Below are 21902 nucleotides of genomic sequence, written 5' to 3'. Positions count from 1 at the left end.
AAAGGAGTCATCATAACTAGCGAACTCCGGTGCCACTTCTTAGTCTTTTGTGCCTCACCCTTAACAGTTAAGGGCACTGGCAGACGATAACTTTAGCACAGTGGTTTCTGAGGCTCCTACCTAATGCTCCTATAGACTGGCTCTACCTTACATGATCACCTGAAATTCCAACTCATTACTTCTAACTAATGTTTCCACCTAATGCTCCTGCCTAGTGTTCCTACTACTACTTTTATCTCCTGCTCTTATAATTTTGCCAAAAGGCAGGGCTAGAGCATATTACTCATCATGGGAAAATCTAGAGTTATGAAGAATGTGCTGTGAGTTAAGCACTGTCAGTGTTATAAATGAGAGGAAGATATTGTATGTTTTTGGACAATGTCAGCAGTCCACGTGTAAGCGATGCAGAAAGGAAAGACAGCTACCTGAGTCTGAGGAGTGCAACTTGATAAACACTGATATACTGGCTCACTATGCTGCTGTCACTCTCTCTCCCAATACCCAGGTGGGTAGTAAAGGCAATATACCTTTATGGTAGATGGCTGCATACCAACTAGTCCTACTAAACATTTCAAATCAGAAAAGGAAATTCAATATTCTTAACCCATGATCGAGGTATGTTAGGGGTTAGATGAAGGAGCCCAGGTATAATTGTGGAAAGAAGTCATGAAGTGTAAAATGAACTGAAAAATCAAAATATCAGAAGTGGAAGCACATGGAAAATGAAGTTTTAACAATGTGTTGAATGAAAAGATCATGATATATGACAAAAGCAAAACATGAAAAATCATCTGCAAAAAGGCATGCTTTAAAAGACCATTTTACCTCCAGAGTTATTTACCTTAAAATTCACACTTCACAAATTAAGATCTTTGAGTATTTTTCCCAAACCAATCTTAATTCCTGATTTATGCCACATGAATTATTCAACAAAAGTAATCTAAACTTAAAATATAGTAACCTGGTGGTGTCTTTTATGTGCATGAATCAGCGAAACTAAAGACTGTTACTGCATTATTTCTAATAAGCCATTCCTTTAAAATTCTAACCTACCTTATTTTGAGAAAAACATAAGGTTCCAAAAATAATGGACAAATTACTGTTCAAGGCTTGTGATGTATCAAATACATTATTTCTATCCTAGTAAAAGAATTTCAAATAAAGTTAGTTTTGAAGGATGAAAATATTCCAGTACTGTGTACCACAAACACAGAGGAAATCTCATGGGTTGTATGGGGTTAAAAACTCAAACTGCCTGCTTCTGGTGAGGTAAGTGACTCCATCAATCCTTGCTAACCATGTACTCAATGATAGCAGCCTGCTGGCTTGACCAGGGTCCACCCATCAATCAATCAGCAATGTTCACTTGGTGTAGATGTCATCACCTGCTGGCCTCAAAATTTTTCAAAAATGTTGACCCAATGGTGTTTCCCATTAGTTACGAAAAATATTCTTTAAAAATGATGGTAAGGAAGTTCAGAAAACACTACACTGGAAAAACCTGTTCACAGGACAATGCCCTGCAGAAAAAGTTTTCTTACCTCATAACTTATATTTCTCTCCATGGTCACATTATGAGCTCTGAGAGCATAATAATACAGAGGAGGATGGCTAAAGAAAACCTTTCTTAAAAAAGAAGGGTAGAGTAAGGCAAGAAAGTTACTTTATGAGCTATACTGTAGTACATGTGGGTCTATCTGCCCCATCCAGATGAATATTCAGTTAGGCACCATTTAATAAAAGTGTTACAAAAATGTCAGACACCACTTTTAATGATCTTCAAAGAAATGTTCCTAATACTACAGTCTCTTGTGTACATGCTAAGTTGGGTCAACAAAATATGTCTGTTCATTTAAGAAAAGATGTTTCTTACCTAAAGAGGTTGAAAGCTTCTTGAATGAACAAACATATGTTCCCTTCAATAGTTCAAGTGATCTCGATAAATTCTCTCAGATTTATCTGAGCATATGGAATGATGTTCTTTAGCTGCTGTCTCCCAAGAACAAATCGTAACATATATTTCTACATCTATTTGTTTGACTTTTTCCACAGACCCAGGTTTTGGATTTATCTTGATCCAAGCTAAGTCATCAAAAAGAAGGTCTTATGTCTGGGCACTTTGTATACCTTACTAACTTTTTTCACAGCAACATTAGCAAACAAGAAAAAAGTTATGAAATAAATTCTAAGGCACTATGAGGCCAAAGTAATCTGACTGTAACAAGCTCAGGACTTCAGACTACTCCCACTTAGGTTGCTGCAGGGAGGAAACCAGTCCCCTCAAAAAGAAGACTGGAAGAGCTTATTGATTACACTCATGGCAGAATCGAGTTTTTAAGACAAAGCAGGGGGCTGACTTGTATTTTATCAATATCTTCAAGGTAGTGAAATCCATGGATGATGGAGGGACAACTACTTCTTTCAAACATCACATTTCAGTAGGCTAAGCTCCTCCTCCTACAATAATTGTATTGAGAGAAGTAAGAAACATACAAGGAGCAACAAGAGATATTTAGAAGGAAACTTGACGTGTGGTTGAATTCAATCCCACATGAACCTAGAATTGATAACTATGCAATATTGCAGAGGTAAAGTCTTTTTCATCAAACTTATGAAGGTCTACAGTGAACGCTACATGATAGCTATGCCATCAGGGCAAAATCTTGTCATAAGTACTAAATAGTTGGTGATATACTCCAATATCATCTTTCTACTTTAAAAAGTTGTAATAACTTTCCTTAAATAATCATAACAATGAGGACATTTCTGCTTCTCATCCTGTACACTCACTTCTCCCTCTTTTCTTACAGTAGATTTTGCATGAAATGTAATTCTAGCTAAAACTGATGTATCTTCAAAAATGGCTTCCTTAATGATGTCAGCATTCTTCCATACAGAGTGACTGCTGGATTCATTCACACTATTCCTTGAATTATTTTAGGGAGATGCTCCCCTTGCTCCAGCTACTTAATTATTGTTAACTTTTCTTCCAGCATGAAAATCTTCTTGGCATCATTTCCTTGTTAGGGATACCTGCTGGATGTTTAGGTTAGGCTCAATTCAAAATATCAAGTCTGACACAAGGTGCAGTAAGTCAATGCTCACTAAACAAGAACTATGTGGTGACAGAGTGCAAGCTGGTCTGACTATCCAACATGTCTAGTGATTAGCATGTTTTTTGTGGGGTAGGTAGAGAACCCCCATTAGCACACTTTGTGTATGGGACTGATACATCAACTGTACAATAATAAAAACACACATCTTGATTCAATGCAAATGGGTGACTGGGTGTATTTAGCTACCCACAACAAATGAGATCCTCTATTCAGTTCCTGAAACTTTGGACAACTGTTAAAACATCCCTATCATGATTTCAAAAACTTATGATTTTTGATATGATACATTATTTACATAAAAATGCTATTTCCTAAATTCTAAGAAGAAATGGCTAAACAGACATGTTTACTTATAAAAACATTCCATCTATACTTAATGAAAATTGCACTACTAAAAAATGTTCAGTCTACTCAATCTATACAAAAGTGGTTTAGTTCCTCTAGTTCATGAAGTAGGAAGGTACACATTGTACCTCTCTCGTTCGGCAACTCCCATGGTCTGGCACGTTTTGAACCTGTTGCCTTTAGTTTGTGGATCTGCCACCAGGGAGGTGCTGTTAGTAGCACTAAAGCCCCAAAATCTGTTTACACTGCAGCCGAGCTAATAAACAAACCTGTTAAATTCTTATAGCACCAGAACAAGTGTATAATACTGAAAAATCTGCCCTGCATAGGCATCGTATGCCAAGAAAAACCTTTGCCCATGATATTGAGGAGTCTCCATCTTGGGGTAAGGATTCCAAAGATAGGGTCACAATTCTTGGCTGCAGCAATACTACAGGAACACGTAAAACTAAGCTTATGGTAACTGACAAGAGTGTTAACCTGAGGGCCTGACATTTTCTGTGGTCTGGCAATGGCCAGTTCCCAAGGTTGCCGGATTAAAGAGATACAACCTGTAACATGTGCAAGACTTTACCTTATATGTACAAGCTGATGATATTCCTAACCACAAGATAAAGTTATACTTAGGTAATGGCAAATGAGAAAAGAATATAGGACAAACACAGTATTAGAGGATGATAAGTGTATAGGTTCAATTCCTACACTTACGTTCTATTTCTAGCAAGCTTTGCACAAATTTCACGAAGGAAAATACGTAATTCCCTAAGTGTTGCTTCCTCTATTTCTTCCAGCTTTCTCATCTCTTTTGAATTCAACTGCCGATGCTCAGGTTCTGGTGCAACAGGCAGCTCCTCCAACTGTCTTTTACTTGGGCGAACCTACAGAATCAAACAAGTCATCAATAATATGTTACTAATAATTAGAATGAAAGAATAATTCTGGCGAAAATTGTTGAAATTTTAATGTGAAAATGTAAAGAAAATGACAAAAATCTACAGAAATTTACATAAGATGTTGTTCACCATCTTACACTGAGTAGAGCACACAAATAAGATCTGGAAAAGTGATATCTAAGAATTAGCATCTGTGTACATAAATGACGGTAGAAACACTAATGCTCCAAGGGTCATTTTGTTTGCATCTTTAAATGAATTCTCCAACTATTTTACCTGAAAAGCACTGCTAATCATGCAATTCACCCTAAAGAGCAAGGCAAGAGTAAGGTGACATTTTCTGATGAGAGTTCTTTCAATTGTGTACAGTAAGGGCAGGGGAGGTTAAGTGGCTGGTGGTGCCAGCTGGTATGCCTCTTGTTTCAAAGTGAAGACAGAGAAACACTCAGATATAGACACGACATGTTTTAGTGGTGCAATGGGTAGGGGATGGTTGTACTTCTTACCTAAAAACACCACAATGAATTTGGAGCAGTACCTTAAGGTGCTAAAGGACCATCTGTTTCCTTTTCAAGAGGTTCACATGTGTGATCACTTTACTGTTTCCTTTTCATGAGGTTCACATGTGTGATCACTTTATGCAGGTTAGTGTCCCCAGCCATGAGGACAGCAAGGAGATGAATTTGTTATTAAAAAAAAATATTCAACAGCTGTAATTGCCTGGGAACTTCCCAGACTTAACCTGATCAAGAACTGCTGGAACCAAATGAAAGTCAAACTTGCTTCCTGTAACACCTTATCAGTGCCTTTCCTCATTCAGAATATCAAGACCTTATGGACCCAAAACATGGACCTCAAATACCTCAGAAACCTTATAAATTCCATACTAAGACTTACGCAGATGGTAATCACAGCCAAAGGAGGGATAACAAAGCACCGAAATGTAAATGTGACCGCCTTTGAAAACATTGCTTTGAGCCCCTCTAGAGACTGCAATTTAGGGGGAGTTTGATGGCTGGACAGGCCCATAAATGAGACTTAGCTTAAGGACATCAAAAGGTTTAGGCTGCACCTGGCTATTAATTTATGCTTTAGGGAAGAAACTACTTTAGAAAACAGTGTAGAAAATAATCAATAAAAAATACAATCTACCAAACGTTCTTTAACTCTCCTTTGATAAGGTGGGGCTTATCACTCATTTCTTTCTTGTTTTATTATTCTCATATGATATGCTTTCATATCATAAAAGAGAAATAGTTTTCTCACTTTGCTACTTTGGTATTTAGGATGATTTATTGTTTTAGAAAACATATGGCGTGAACACTAGGGTGAAATAACTATGCCTCTCCCTTGACTGGCTAAGAATCTTTTCTTATTCTGTCTAAAACAATGTCTTACAAGCTCATCTGAATGAATAGCATGCAATTTGGATGACAAGCTGTGGTATTCTGGTGTATGTCAGCTAATTTCAGTATATTCTGGGTTTTGTCATAACCCAACTCCTTTACCTATTTTCTCTCATATCATCTATAAATATGTAGAGGAATACTGATTCATGTATTAGGTACAAACCTTTGAATGAAAAATACAATGAAAAAAACATATAAGAAAAATGCACATTTAAAATTGGTTGTTTGATTATAAGATGCATGTGTTAATATGAAGTGGCATGAGGTACTGTATCTGTAGGTAAGAATACCACCTCCTTTAGCAATTTTCTCTTAAAGTGTTCTAAATATGCACACAATTATTATTCATGCATTAGGTATGGACCTTCAAAAGAGACCAGTGTATGAAAAATAAGTGATAATACAATTCACCATACCATTTCATTGATCATATGTTGAATGTTTTAAAATGAATATAATCGTAAGGAGGTAAGACTTCCACCTATTTCACTTATTTTCTCTTATACTTTTCTGAGTGTGAAGATAATTACAAATTCATGCATTACATAAGAACCTACAGAAGGGAATAGTGCAGAAAATGATATGGAAAATGCAATTAACCACATCAACTGATCCATATGAAGCAATTTCAACTCTTACAAATTTTTTCCCTGGGGATAGGGGAGAAAGAATACTTCCCACACATTCCTCACATGTCATAGAAGGCAACTAAAGGGGATGGGAGCGGGAGCTAGAAACCCTCCCCTCCTTGTATTTTAACTTTCTAAAAGTGGAAACAGAAGACAGGTCATGCGGGGAATGCTCATCCTCCACAAAGGCTCAGATTGGGGTGTCTAAATGTGAGAGATAGGTAGTAAGTCTGAGGAAAGGAACCTGGATGTTTTGGCTCTGAGTGAAACGAAGCTCAAGGGTAAAGGGGAAGAGTGGTTTGTGAATGTTTTGGAGTAAAGTCAGCAGTTGGTGAGAGGACAAGAGCAAGGGAAGGAGTGGCACTACTCCTGAAACTAGAGTGGTGGGAGTATGTGATAGAGTGTAAGAAAGTAAATTCTAGATTGATGTGGGTAAAACTGAAAGTAGATGGAGAGAGATGGGTGACTATTGGTGCCTATGCACCTGGGCATGAGAAGAAAGATCATGAGAGGCAAGTGTTTTGGGAGCAGCTGAGTGAGTGTGCTAGTAGTTCTGATTTGAATGCAAAGGTGAGTAATGTGGCAGTTGAGGGAAAAATTGGTGTGCATGGGGTGTTCAGTGTTGTGAATGGAAATGGAGAAGAGCTTGTAGATTTATGTGTTGAAAAACGACATGTGATTGGGAATACCTGGTTTAAAAAGAGAGATATACATAAGTATACGTATGTAAGTAGGAGAGATGGCCAGAGAGCATTATTGGATTACGTGTTAATTGATAGGCGCACGAAAGAAAGACTGAGAGGTGCAACTGGAAGGATGTCTGATCATTGTCTTGTGGAGGCGAAGGTGAACATTTGTAGAGGTTTTCAGAAAAGAAGAGAGAATGTTGGGGTGAAGAGAGTGGTGTGAGTAAGTGAGCTTTGGAAGGAGGCTTGTATAAGAAAGTACCAGGAGAGACTGAGTGCAGAATGGGAAAAGGTGAAAGCAAAGGACGTAAGGGGAGTGGGGGAAGAATGGGATGTATTTAGAGAAGTAGTGATGGCTTGCGCAAAAGATGCCTGTGGCATGAGAAGCGTGGGAGGTGGGCAGATTAGAAAGGGTAGTTAATGGTGGGATGAAGAAGTAAGATTATTAGTGACAGAGAAGAGAGAGGGATTTGGACGAGTTTTGCAGGGAAATAGTGCAAATGACAGGGAGATGTATAAAAGAAAGAGACAGGAGGTCAAGAGAAAGGAGCAAGAGGTGAAAAAGAGGGCAAATGAGAGTTGGGGTGAGAGTGTCATTATATCTTAGGGAAAATAAAAAGATGTTTTGGAAGGAGGTAAATAAAGTGTGTAAGATAAGAGAACAAATGGGAACATTGGTGAAGGGGGATAATGGGGAGGTGATAACAAGAAGTGGTGATGTGAGGAGATGGAAAGAGTATTTTGAAGGTTTGTTGAATGTGTTAGATGACAGATTGGCAGATGTAGAGTGTTTTGGTCTAGGTGGTGTGCAAAGCGAGAGGGTTAGGGAGGATGATTTGGTAAACAGAGAAGAGGTAGTAAAAGCTTTGTGGAAGATGAAAGCTGGCAAGGCAGCGGGTTTGGATGGTATTGCAGTGGAATTTATTAAAAAAGGGGGTGACTGTGTCGTTGACTGGTTGGTAAGGATATCTAATGTATGTATGACTCATGGTGAGGTGCCTGAGGATTGGCAGAATGCATGCTTAGTGCCATTGTACAAAGGCAAAGGGGGTAAAGGCGAGTGCTCAAATTACAGAGGTATAAGTTTCTTGAGTATTCCTGGGAAATTATTTGGGAGGGTACTGATTGAGAGAGTGAAGGCATGTACAGAGCATCAAATTGGGAAAGAGCAGTGTGGTTTTAGAAGTGGTAGAGGATGTGTGGATCAGGTGTTTGCTTTGAAGAATGTATGTGAGAAATACTTAGAAAAGCAAATGGATTTGTATGTATTATTTATGGATCTGGAGAAGGCATATCATAAGAGTTGATAGAGATGCTTTGTGGAAGGTATCAAGAACATAGGGTGTGGGAGACAAGTTGTTAGAAACAGAGAAAATTCTTTATCGAGGATGTAAGACATGTGTACGAGTAGGAAGAGAGGAAAGTGATTGGTTCCCAGTAAATGTCGGTTTGCGGCAGGGGTGCGTGATGTCTCCATGGTTGTTTAATTTGTTTATGGATGGTTAATTTGTTAGGGAGGTGCATGCAAGAGTTTTGGAGAGAGGGGCAAGTATGCAGTATGTTGTGGATGAGAGAGCTTGGGAAGTGAGTCAGTTGTTGTTTGCTGATGATACGGTGCTGGTGGCTGATTCGGGTGAGAAACTGCAGAAGCTGGTGACTGAATTTGGTGAAATGTGTGAAAGAAGAAAGCTAAGAGTAAATATGAATACGAGCAGGATCATTAGGTACAATAGGGTTGAGGGACAAGTCAACTGGGAGGTAAGTTTGAATAGAGAAAAACTGGAGGAAGTGAAGTGTTTTATATATCTGGGAGTGGACTTAGCAGAGGATGGAACTATGGAAGTATGAATTATGTACATGTGTATATATGTAAATGTCTATGTTTATTTTTCATTATTTTGCTTTGTCGCTGTCTCCCGCGTTAGCGAGGCAGCACAAGGAAACAGATGAAAGAATGGCCCAACCCACCCACATACACATGTATATACATACACGTCCACACGTGCAAAATATACATACCTATACATCTCAATGTATACATATATATACACACACAGACATATACATATATACACATGTACATAATTCATACAGTCTGCCTTTATTTATTCCCATTGCCACCTCACCACACATGGAATAACAACCCCCTCCCCCCTCATGTGTGCGAGGGAGCGCTAGGAAAAGACAACAAAGGCCACATTCATTCACACTCAGTCTCTAGCTGTCATGTAATAATGCACCGAAACCACAGCTCCCTTTCCACATCCAGGCCCCACACAACTTTCCATGGTTTATCCCAGACGCTTCACATGCCCTGGTTCAATCCATTGACAACACGTCGACCTCAGTTTACCACATCGTTCCAATTCACTCTATTCCTTGCACGCCTTTCGCCCTCCTGCATGTTAAGGCCCCGATCACTCAAAATCTTTTTCACTCCATCTTTCCACCTCCAATTTGGTCTCTCACTTCTCCTTGTTCCCTCCACCTCTGACACATATATCCTCTTGGTCAATCTTTCCTCACTCATTCGCTCCATGTGACCAAACCATTTTAAAACACCCTCTTCTGCTATCTCAACCACACTCTTTTTATTACCACACATCTCTCTTACCCATTATTTCTTACTCGATCAAACCACCTCACACCACATATCGTCCTCAAACATCTCATTTCCAGCACATCCACCCTCCTGTGCACAACTCTATCCATAGCCCATGCCTCGCAACCATACAACATTGTTTGAACCTCTATTCCTTCAAACATACCCATTCTTGCTTTCCAAGATAATGTTCTTGACTTCCACACCTTCTTCAACTCTCCCAGAATTTTCGCCCCCTCCCCCACCCTATGATTCACTTCCACTTCCATGGATCCATCCGCTGCCAAATCCACTCCCAGATATTTAAAACACTTTACTTCCTCCAGTTTTTCTCCATTCAAACTTACCTCCCAATTGAGTTGACCCTCAAACCTACCGTACCTGATAACCTTACTATTATTCACATTTACTCTCAACTTTCTTCTTTCACACTCTCTACCAAACTGAGGCACCAGCTTCTGCAGTTTCTCACATGAATCAGCTACCAGCGCTGTATCATCAGCAAACAACTGACTCACTTCCCAAGCTCTCTCATCCACAACAGACTTCATACTTGCCCCTCTTTCCAAAACTCTTGCATTCACCTCCCTAGTGATTTTTTAAAGATTTTAAGGAGACTTAATGGGCAATATCTGGTATGTTGTTAGGGTCTCTCGTCCCTTTACCTGTATTTCCATAGAAGTGCGCTTTGTACAACAGAGATCTATGTGATTTCTCAGTCTCTATTTTGAGACTCATAATGGTTTTATCCTTATTATTATTTCTTTTATTATACTCAATTGCCGTCTCCCGCGTTAGCGAGGTAGCTCAAGGAAACAGACAAGGAATGGCCCAACCCACCCACATGCACATGTATATACATAAACATCCACACACACACACATATACATACATATACATATATACATACACATGTACATATCCATACTTGCTGCCTTCATCCATTCCTGTCGCCACCCCACCACACACAAAATAGCATTCACCCCAAGCAAGGCAGTGCCACAAGAAAAAAAAAAAAAAAAAAAAAGGCCACATACGTTCACATACAGTCTCTAGCTGTCATATGTAATGCACAGAAACCACAGCTCCCTTTCCACATCCACGCCCTACACACCTTTCCATGGTATACCCAAGACGCTTCACATTCCCTGGTTCAATCCATTGACAGCTAGTTGACCCCGGTATGCCATATCGTTCCAATTCTCTTTATTCCTTGCAAGCCTTTCACCCTCCTGTTTCTTCAGACCCTGATTGCTTAAAATCTTTTTCACTCCATCCTTTCACCTCCAATTTGGTCTCCTGCTTCTCCTTTTTCCCTCCATCTGACACATATATCCTCTTTGTCAATCTTTCCTCACTCATTCTCTCCATATGTCCAAACCATTTCAACACACCCTCTTCTGCTATCTTAACCACACTCTTTTATTATCACACATCTCTCTTACCCTTTCATTACTTACTCGATCAGACTGCCTCACACCACATATTGTCCTCAAACATTTCATTTCCAACACATCCAACCTTCCCCACACAACCCTTTCTAAAGCCCATGCCTTGCAAACCATATAACATTGTTGGAACCACTATTCCTTCAAACATACCCATTTTTGCTCTCCAAGATTTCATTCTCGCCTTCCACGCATTTTTCAATGCTCCCAGAACCTTCGCTCCCTCCCCCACCCTGTGACTCACTTCTGCTTCCATCCGCTGCTAAATCCATTCCCAGATATATAAAACACTTCACTTCCTCCAGCTTTTTTCCATTCAAACTTACCAACCAATTTACTTGTCCCTTAACCCTACTTAACCTAATAACCTTGCTCTTATTCACATTTACTCTCAACTTTCTTCTTTCACACACACTACCAAACTCAGTCACCAGCTTCTCCAGTTTCTCACCCGAATCAGCCATCAGCACTGTATCATCAGCAAAAAACAACTGACTCACTTCCCTAGCCCTCTCATCAACAACAGACTGCATACTTGCCCCTCTCTCCAAAACTTGCATTTACCTCCCTAACCACCTCGTCCATAAACAAATCAAACAACAATGGAGACATCAAGCACCCCTGCCGCACACTGACATTCACTGGGAACCAATCACTTTCCTCTCTTCCTACCTGTACACATGCCTTACATTCTTAGTAAAAACTTTTCACTTCTACCAACTTACCTCCTACACCATATACTCTTAAAACCTCCACAAAGCATCTCTATCCAATCTATCACATGACTTCTCCTGATCCATAAATGCTACATACAAATCCATCTCTTTTTCTAAGTATTTCTCACATACATTCTTCAAAGCAAACAACTGACCCACGGATCCGTCTACCATTTCTGAAACCACACTGCTCTTCCCCAATCTGATGCTCTGTGCATGCCTTTATCCTCTCAATCAATACCCTCCCGTATAATTTCCTAGGAATACTCAACAAACTTATGCCTCTGTAATCTGAACATTCACCTTTATCCCCTTTGCCTTTGTACAATGGCACTATGCATGCACAATAGCACTATGCATGCATTATGTTATTTCAAAATAACATAATTGAATAAAAAGTAAAAAAATGTACGGTCAACACTTGAGAAACATTACCTTTGGCTTTTGAAGCATATCTGTATGAAGAGGGGTTTAAAAAATTGTCTTCTTTCATCTTCTAATGGGTTGGTTACAGCCATCATCTCCCCACGATATACACTAAAAAGCATCTGAACCTGGAGAAGGCAACAGAGGAGTCTTATGTATACAACCTAGAAAAAATACACTGACTCATACAGATTCTCAAAATTTTCCTGAAAATGAAATCAAGACCTCAAAGATGCACAACTTTAAAAACATGCTTCAAGCAAATTCAAAACAGGAGCATAATAAGGATGTTGTCCACCTACTAACATAAGATTCATTCATGAAAGAAACATCAAATGAGTGTGGTAAAAAACAAAAAAATTCTAATCCAAACACAGGACTTATCACTTGTAATAATATAGAGGAAAACTAAATCCATTGCAATGAATTTATCGTATACATATGATAATCATAGATATTCAATTTATAAAGCTAAAACCTATGCACTAAAACAACAGATATGTTTGCACATATATACAGTCTTGAACACAAAACCTAGGGACTATCTAGGTGCAAATATAGAGAATCCCTGGTTATCCTTTCTTCAGACAACCACAGTATAAAATAAGTAATACATTCAATTAAGACTGTCAAGATGTCTCCTGGCAATCCTTCAAAAACCTACCTTATAAAAAGACATCAGCAAGTTTCCAAATACAATTAGGACTTTTAGGGCAACAACAACCCAGCATCTGGATATCACCAAATCCATACATTTTTTTGCATACTTGATCACCAATTCCCATGTTAGCATCACAAAACAGATGAAGAATGGCACATCCGATTGTATACAAACATTAAACCTGACAGCTAGACTGAGTGTGAACGAATATGGCCTTCTTCATCTGTTTTCCTGGAGCTACCTCACTGAAGTGGGGGCAGTGATGCTGTTTCCTGTGGGGCAGGGTAGTGACAGTAATGGATGAAGGCAAGCAAGTATGAATAAGTACATATGTAAATATGTATATGTCTGTGTATGTGATGTATATGTATGTAGATGTTGATATGTACATGTGCATATATACTCGTTTACATACATCTATATATGTAAATGAGTAGATGGGCCATTCTTTGTTTCCTAACTGCCTCACTGATGTGGGAAACGGCAATTATGTATAAAAAATAATAAATAGATTATCTATTCATTTATTCATTATACATAATCAGTGTTTCCCGCATCGGCAAGGTAGTGCCAGGAAACAGACGAGGGATGGCCCATCCACTCATATACACATAAATGCCCAAATATGTACATATACATACATACACAACAGACATATACATTTTATGCATGTACATATTTATACTTAATTGCCTTCATCCATTCCACCCCACAGGAAACAGCATCACTACTCCCAGTTTCAGCCAGGAAAACAGACAAAAAAGTCCACATTCATTCACATACAGACTCTAGCTGTCATGTATAATGCACTGAAGCCACAGCTTCCTATCCACATCCAGGCCCCACACACCATTCCATTGTTTACCCCAGACGCATCACATGCCCTGGTTCAGACCACGTTGACCCCGGTATACCATATCGTTCCAATTCACTCTACTCCTTGCACGCCTCTCACCCTCCTGTATGTTCACGCTCTGATTGCTCAAAATCTTTTTCACTCCATCCTTCCACCTCCAAATTGGTCTGCTTCTCCTTGTTTCCTCCACCTCTGACACATATATCCTATTTGTCAATCTTTCCTCTCATTCTCTCCATATGTCCAAACCATTTCAACACACCCTCTTCTGCTCTCTCAACCACACATTTTATTTCCATATGTCTCTCTTACCCTTTCATTACTTACTTGATCAAACCACCTCACACCAAATATTTTCCTCATATGCATATTGTCAGCATCTGATGATGACTAAATTGATCATACCTTACCACATGATAAATTCAACTCTCGAGAATGATTTAACAACCCTGAATCTGATGGCAGCAACATTGTCCCTGAGTCTGTTCTGTTGGCTTCTAATGACTCTGCCTGGATGCACAGGAATACTGCACAGCAGAAATGCAGCATCCTGCAATATGACTTTCCCCCTGCTGCCTCTTCTCCCAAGTCAGGCTAAAGTGGTGCACACCATCAGCACTGCCCTACTTACAGCATCCTACGGAACTCCCTTAAGCATACAACAAGTTAAAATTGTTGTAAAATACAGCTTTGTTGTTTCAGTATAATACTAGAAGGACATATATAACTATATTTTCTATTATACTTAATCCCCGTTTCCTGCGTTAGCTAGGAAACAGACAAAACAATCGTCCAACCCACCCACATGCGCATGTACATACATAAACGCCCAAACACGTACATATACTTACATACCTATACATTTCAACGTATACATACATAGACATACACAGACATATAAATATATACACATGTACATCTTCATACTTGCTGCCTCCATCCATTCCAGTCACCACCCCACCACACATGAATAAGCATCCCCCCTCCCAACATGCGTGCAGGTAGAGCTAGGAAAAGACAACAAAGGCCACATTCGTTCACACTCAGTTTCTAGCTGTCATGTGTAATGCACAGAAACCACACCTCCCTTTCCACATCCAGGCCCCACAAAACTTTACATGGTTTACCCCAGACACTTCACATGGCCTGGTTCAATGCACTGACAGCACATCGACCCCGGTATTCCATAATTCACTCTATTCCTAGCACACCTTTCACCCTCCTGTATGTTCAGGCCCTGATCGCTCAAATTCTTTTTCACTACATCCTTCCACCTCTAATTGGTCTCCTGCTTCTCCTCGTTCCCTCTACCTCTGACACATATATCCTCTTTGTCAATCTTACCTCACTCATCCACTCCATATGACCAAACCATTTCAACACACCCTCTTCTACTCTCTCAACCATACTCTTTTTATTACCACACATCTCTCTTACCCTTTCATTACTTACTCGATCAAACTACCCCGCACCACATATTCTCCTCAAACATTTCATTTCCAACACGTCCACCCTCCTCCGTACAACCCTATCTATAGCCCATGCCTCGCAACCATATAACACTATTGGAACCACTATTCCTTCAAACATACCCAATTTTGTTCTCCAAGATAACGTTCTCACATTCCACACATTCTTCAACGCTCCCAGAACCATTGCCCCCTTTCCCAATCAGTGACTTACTCTCACTTCCATGGTTCCATCTGCTGCTAAATCCACTCCCAGATATCTAAAACACTTCACTTCCTCCAGTTTTTCTCCATCAAAACTTACCTCCAAATTAACTTGTCCCTCAACCCTACTGAACCTAATAACCATACTTTTATTCACATTTACTCTCAGCTTTCTTCTTTCACACACTTTACCAAACTCAGTCACCAGCTTCTGCAGTTTCTAATCCGAATCAGCCACCAGCGCTGTATCATCAGCAAACAACAACTGACTCACTTCCCAAGCCTTCTCATCCACAACAGACTGCATACTTGCCCCTCTCTTCACAACTCCTGCATTCACCTCCCTATCATCCCCATCAATAAACAAATTAAACAACCATGGAGACATCACGCACCCCTGCCGCAAACTGACATTCAATGGGAACCAATCACTTTCTTCTCTTCCTTCTCATATACATGTCTTACATCCTTGGAATAAACTTTTCACTGCTTCTAGCAACTTACCTCCCACACCATATACTCTTAATACCTTCCACAAAAAGGTATGTATAATTAATACCTTCCACTAAAAGGTATATATTATTATCATATACTTCAAGTATGTAGAGTAACAGCACGCTGCATTGGTACATGGAGATGAATCTTTTTTTTATTCTAATTGCACAGTCAAAACTATACATGCTAACAATATTCCTTTATACCTAGACACTTATACTAACAAATGGGTAAATAAAAAAATAATAAAAAATAAAAAGTATGGGTAAAAGCTAAAAATAGCAAAAAATAAAAAAAAAATTCCAACACTTTTTTCAGCCTTAGAATTACTCATTATCCAATTTGTTTTTTTCTTTTCACTTTTGTTATTTACCACATATTGTGCTTGGTTTCTTGTTGGCAAAACATGTATTGGCTGTACTGAAAAATACAACGCCCAACTTTATGGTATTTCTGTTTTTTTCTTTTATGTGAGCGACCAATCTTATACAAAATGTTGGTGGTTTCATATGAAAAAAAAAAGGAAAAATACAGCACACAGCAATATTTCTGTGCCACAGAGTTACTACTAACCCTATGTGTGGGAGGGAATACTGTTATTAGCAAGTCAATGTGCTAAGGTGCTAATAAATTCAACTCATGTAAATTACTTGTTTTACAGGTACATGCTAGAAAATATCCTTCGTCGGTTATCTACCTTGAAATTAAGTATTACCAACATCAAAGACACTGTACTTACATCAGTATCTAACTCATCATAGGGCACATCTGACGTAGCTAGTAGCAATAATGGTGAAGAAGGGTCAATATCATGAAGAAGAGACATAAATGTTGCTCGAAGAGTTTCTGAAGTTGTACCCCACCATTGGTCAATATGTGGGACATATATGATGCTTGGGAGATTACGGCGAGCCTCGTGAAATATCTGTGAGAAAAATAACAGAACTTTGTCATATAAAAAAAAAAAGCTCTATATAAAAATGTTCCCAGAATGGAAGTCAATAGCAAGGTTGTTAAATCATTATGAATAAATTTTCCATCTTAAATCTACAGTTGTATAGAGTACTTAATAAAAACCACAAGAGTTTCTTTTTCATATCCAAGCCTATTTCAGTTAGTAAACTATTTCATGATCTTTTGTCCTATATCTACTTATCCTTTCAGATTTTACATCATTTGGTTTCTTTTATCATAACAAATATGACATGATGATTGTGCTAGTGGGCAAAATAATAGGTATCATGGAACAGCCACCAATGCAATTAACAGAACAATTACAAAAAAGGAAAAAAATACTACAGCAAAACCCACGAGACTAACATATTCATAACCATATTTCTAAAATACTGCACTTCATATGCATTCAATATATATAACTTAGGCTACTGGCATTGGGTATTTCATGGGTGTGGTAACTAAGTATGGTAAACCCCTTGATTTAAGGGACACTGATATAACAGATTTTGGACTTAATGGACAGGGTAAATAATAATACATTCATGAGTAATAATTCCAAAAACATATAAAATTGAAAATCTCAAGTGCCATACCATGCACATTTAATATCACACTTGTTTTTAGTAGCATGGGGTATATTCACTTTGTTTCAGTATCAGTCTGCCTCAAGCTATCATGTGGTCAGGTTGTATACAAAGAAATAATGACTGTAATTATCAAATAATTTTGCAATCCTTACAATTCAAAATGACTTCAAGTGATAGAGGCGTTAGAAGAAAGCATGTGAATTGTACGTATATTGTGTTACTGAATAATGTATTAAAAATGGCCCATAGACTACATTCGATTTAACAGACTTTTGGCATTAATGGACACCCCCTCCCCCCTTATAAGTCCATTAAATCGAATGTTTTACTGTATCCAAAATATTTACAATTCATTAACAAGCACAAACACACCACAAAACCAAAGGCAACTTACAAAAAAGTAATAATATGAAAATAAGAGACATGGGAAGGACTTGCAGAAGCTGCCTTTCCACGTCTGTCAAACACAAAACCACATGTGGGTTCAAAGTCGAATATGTTTCTCAAGTTAAGTCATCATACTTGAAGAGGCAGAAAAAACTAATAGAAAAGGTTCAAAGGAGGGCAACAAAGATGGTACTGGAATTTAGAGAGCTGACATATAAGGAAAGGCTGGAGGCCTTAAACATGCCCACCTTGGAAGGGAGAAAAGTGAAGGGTGACCTGATAATGTCTATAAAGTGAAGGGGTGAACAATTCTTTGAAAAGATGTAACAACAGAGCAACCAGAGGACATCACATAAAAGTAAGGAAGAAATTTGAAAAAGAAAAAGATGTGAAGAAGTACATTTATAATATGAAAGTGGTGGATGAATGGAATAAAAATGACTGCAGATAGCATACATAAATTCAAGAAACTGTATGATAACGTAAAATTTTCAAGAGGTGGAACCTAAATGTGTAAACTCCCTCCCAGTTAAGTACAAATAGTGCACAAGGTGAAAACCAGAGATACATATTCTAATGAATGAAAACCAATGGAATTAACTATACAGCATGTGGCACCACCGTAAAAGAGATTAATAAACCAGGAGGTTGATAGATATAAATATAATGATTTTTGGAATGTCTGAAGATCATACACCATATGTAGATGAAAGGAAAAAGCATAAATGCTATTACAAATGCTAAAGACAAGAAGAAAAATGGGAACATCTATGAAGGGGTAAGGGGGAGGAAGTGATAACAGGTAGTGATGAAGTGAGATGGAGATGAAGTGAGTATTTTGAAGGTTTGTTAAATGTGTTTGATGATAGAGTGGCAGATGTAGGGCATTTTGGTCAGGGTGGGGTGTGAAGTAAGAGGGTCAGGGAGAATGGGCTGGTTAAGAGAGAAGAGGTAGTGAAAAAGACTTGCGGACAATAAAAACCTGCAAGGCAGTGAGTTTGGAGGGTACTGCAGTTGAATTTATCAAGAAAGGGGGTGACTGTGTTGCTGAATGGTTGGTAAGGATATTCAATGTATGTATGCATCATGGTGAAGTCCTGAAGATTGGTGGAATGCATGCATAATGCCACAGTACAAAGGCAAAGGGGATACAGGTCAGTGTCCAAACTAGAGAAACTAGAGAGATATAAGTTTGTTGGGTATTCCTAGAAAATTGTATAGGAGGATATTGATTGAGTGGGTAAAGGTATGTACAGAGCATCAGATTGGGGAAGAGCAGTGTGGTTACAGAAGTGGTAGAGGGTGTGTGGATCAGGTGTTTGTTTTGAAGAATATATATTTTTTATTATTATACTTTGTCGCCGTCTCCCGCGTCTGCGAGGTAGCGCAAGGAAACAGACGAAAGAAATGGCCCAACCCCCCCCTTACACATGTATATACATACGTCCACACACGCAAATATACATACCTACACAGCCTTCCATGGTTTACCCCAGACGCTTCACATGCCTTGATTCAATCCACTGACAGCACGTCAACCCCGGTATACCACATCGCTCCAATTCACTCTATTCCTTGCCCTCCTTTCACCCTCCTGCATGTTCAGGCCCCGATCACACAAAATCTTTTTCACTCCATCTTTCCACCTCCAATTTGGTCTCCCTCTTCTCCTCGTTCCCTCCACCTCCGACACATATCCTCTTGGTCAATCTTTCCTCACTCATTCTCTCCATGTGCCCAAACCACTTCAAAACACCCTCTTCTGCTCTCTCAACCACGCTCTTTTTATTTCCACACATCTCTCTTACCCTTACGTTACTCACTCGATCAAACCATCTCACACCACACATTGTCCTCAAACATCTCATTTCCAGCACATCCATCCTCCTGTGCACAACTCTATCCATAGCCCACGCCTCGCAACCATACAACATTGTTGGAACCACTATTCCTTCAAACATACCCATTTTTGCTTTCCGAGATAATGTTCTCGACTTCCACACATTCTTCAAGGCCCCCAGAATTTTCGCCCCCTCCCCCACCCTATGATCCACTTCCGCTTCCATGGTTCCATCCGCTGCCAGATCCACTCCCAGATATCTAAAACACTTCACTTCCTCCAGTTTTTCTCCATTCAAACTCACCTCCCAATTGACTTGACCCTCAACCCTACTGTACCTAATAACCTTGCTCTTATTCACATTTACTCTTAACTTTCTTCTTCCACACACTTTACCAAACTCAGTCACCAGCTTCTGCAGTTTCTCACATGAATCAGCCACCAGCGCTGTATCATCAGCGAACAACAACTGACTCACTTCCCAAGCTCTCTCATCCCCAACAGACTTCATACTTGCCCCTCTTTCCAAAACTCTTGCATTTACCTCCCTAACAACCCCATCCATAAACAAATTAAACAACCATGGAGACATCACACACCCCTGCCGCAAACCTACATTCACTGAGAACCAATCACTTTCCTCTCTTCCTACATGTACACATGCCTTACATCCTCGATAAAAACTTTTCACTGCTTCTAACAACTTTCCTCCCACACCATATATTCTTAATACCTTCCACAGAGCATCTCTATCAACTCTATCATATGCCTTCTCCAGATCCATAAATGCTACATACAAATCCATTTGCTTTTCTAAGTATTTCTCACATACATTCTTCAAAGCAAACACCTGATCCACACATCCTCTACCACTTCTGAAACCACACTGCTCTTCCCCAATCTGATGCTCTGTACATGCCTTCACCCTCTCAATCAATACCCTCCAATATAATTTACCAGGAATACTCAACAAACTTATACCTCTGTAATTTGAGCACTCACTCTTATCCCCTTTGCCTTTGTACAATGGCACTATGCACGCATTCTGCCAATCCTCAGGCACCTCACCATGAGTCATACATACATTAAATAACCTTACCAACCAGTCAACAATACAGTCACCCCCTTTTTTAATAAATTCCACTGCAATACCATCCAAACCTGCTGCCTTGCCGGCTTTCATCTTCCGCAACGCTTTCACTACCTCTTCTCTGTTTACCAAATCATTTTCCCTAACCCTCTCACTTTGCACACCACCTCGACCAAAACACCCTATATCTGCCACTCTATCATCAAACACATTCAACAAACCTTCAAAATACTCACTCCATCTGCTTCTCACATCACCACTACTTGTTATCACCTCCCCATTTGCGCCCTTCTCTGAAGTTCCCATTTGCTCCCTTGTCTTACGCACTTTATTTACCTCCTTCCAGAAGAATGTATGTGAGAAATACTTAGAGAAACAGATGGATTTCTATTTTGCACTTATGGATCTGGAGATGGCATATGAGAGGGTGGATAGAAATGCGTTGTGAAAGGTCCTTAGAGTATAGGGTGTGGGAGGTAAACTGCTAGAAGCAGAGAAGCTTTTATCAAAGATGTAAGGCATGTGTATGAGTAGGAAGCGAGGAGAGTGATTGGTTCCCAGTGAAGGTTGGTCTGAGGTGTGTGATGTCCCCAAAGTTTAATATGTTTATGGATGGGGTGGTTGGGGAGGTAAATGCCAGAGTTTTGGAGAGAGGGGTGAGTCTGCAGTCTGTTGAGATGAGAGGGCCTGGGAAGTGAGTCAGTTGTTATTTGCCGATAATACAGCATTGGTGGCTGATTTGATTGAGAAACTGCAAATGTTGGTGACTGAGTTTTGGAAAAGTGTGTGAAAGGAGAAAGTTGAGGGTAAATGTGAAGAAAAGCAAGGTTATCAGGTTCAGCAGGGTTGAGGGACAAGTTAGTTGGGATGAGAGAGTCAATGAAGAAAAACTGGAGGAGGTAAAGTGTTTTAGATATCTGGGAGTGGATCTGGCTGAGAATGGAACCATGGAAGTGGAGGTGAGTCATGGAGCAGGGAAGGGGGTGAGGGTTCTGAGAGTGAAGAAGAATGTGAGGAAAGAGAGAATGTTATCTTGAAGAGTGAAAAGGGTATGTTTGAAGGAATGGTAGTTCCAACAATATTATA

The 21902-nt window shown here is 39.4% G+C and overlaps 1 protein-coding gene across 1 annotated transcript in view; it reads right to left on the bottom strand.

The window, feature by feature from the left end:
* LOC139767104 (uncharacterized) overlaps positions 1-21902 on the bottom strand; it is a 415796-nt gene that overhangs the window by 101951 nt on the left and 291943 nt on the right. Inside the window, 4 exon segments of the mRNA XM_071696092.1 lie at positions 4170-4339; positions 12280-12305; positions 12308-12398; positions 16695-16880. Coding sequence (XP_071552193.1) covers positions 4170-4339; positions 12280-12305; positions 12308-12398; positions 16695-16880 — 473 coding nt within the window.

Source organism: Panulirus ornatus, chromosome 4 (genome assembly GCF_036320965.1).
Source record: "Panulirus ornatus isolate Po-2019 chromosome 4, ASM3632096v1, whole genome shotgun sequence".
Taxonomy (NCBI): domain Eukaryota; kingdom Metazoa; phylum Arthropoda; class Malacostraca; order Decapoda; family Palinuridae; genus Panulirus; species Panulirus ornatus.
The sequence above is the reverse complement of the archived record's forward strand: the minus strand, read 5'-3'. Positions and strand labels throughout refer to the sequence as shown.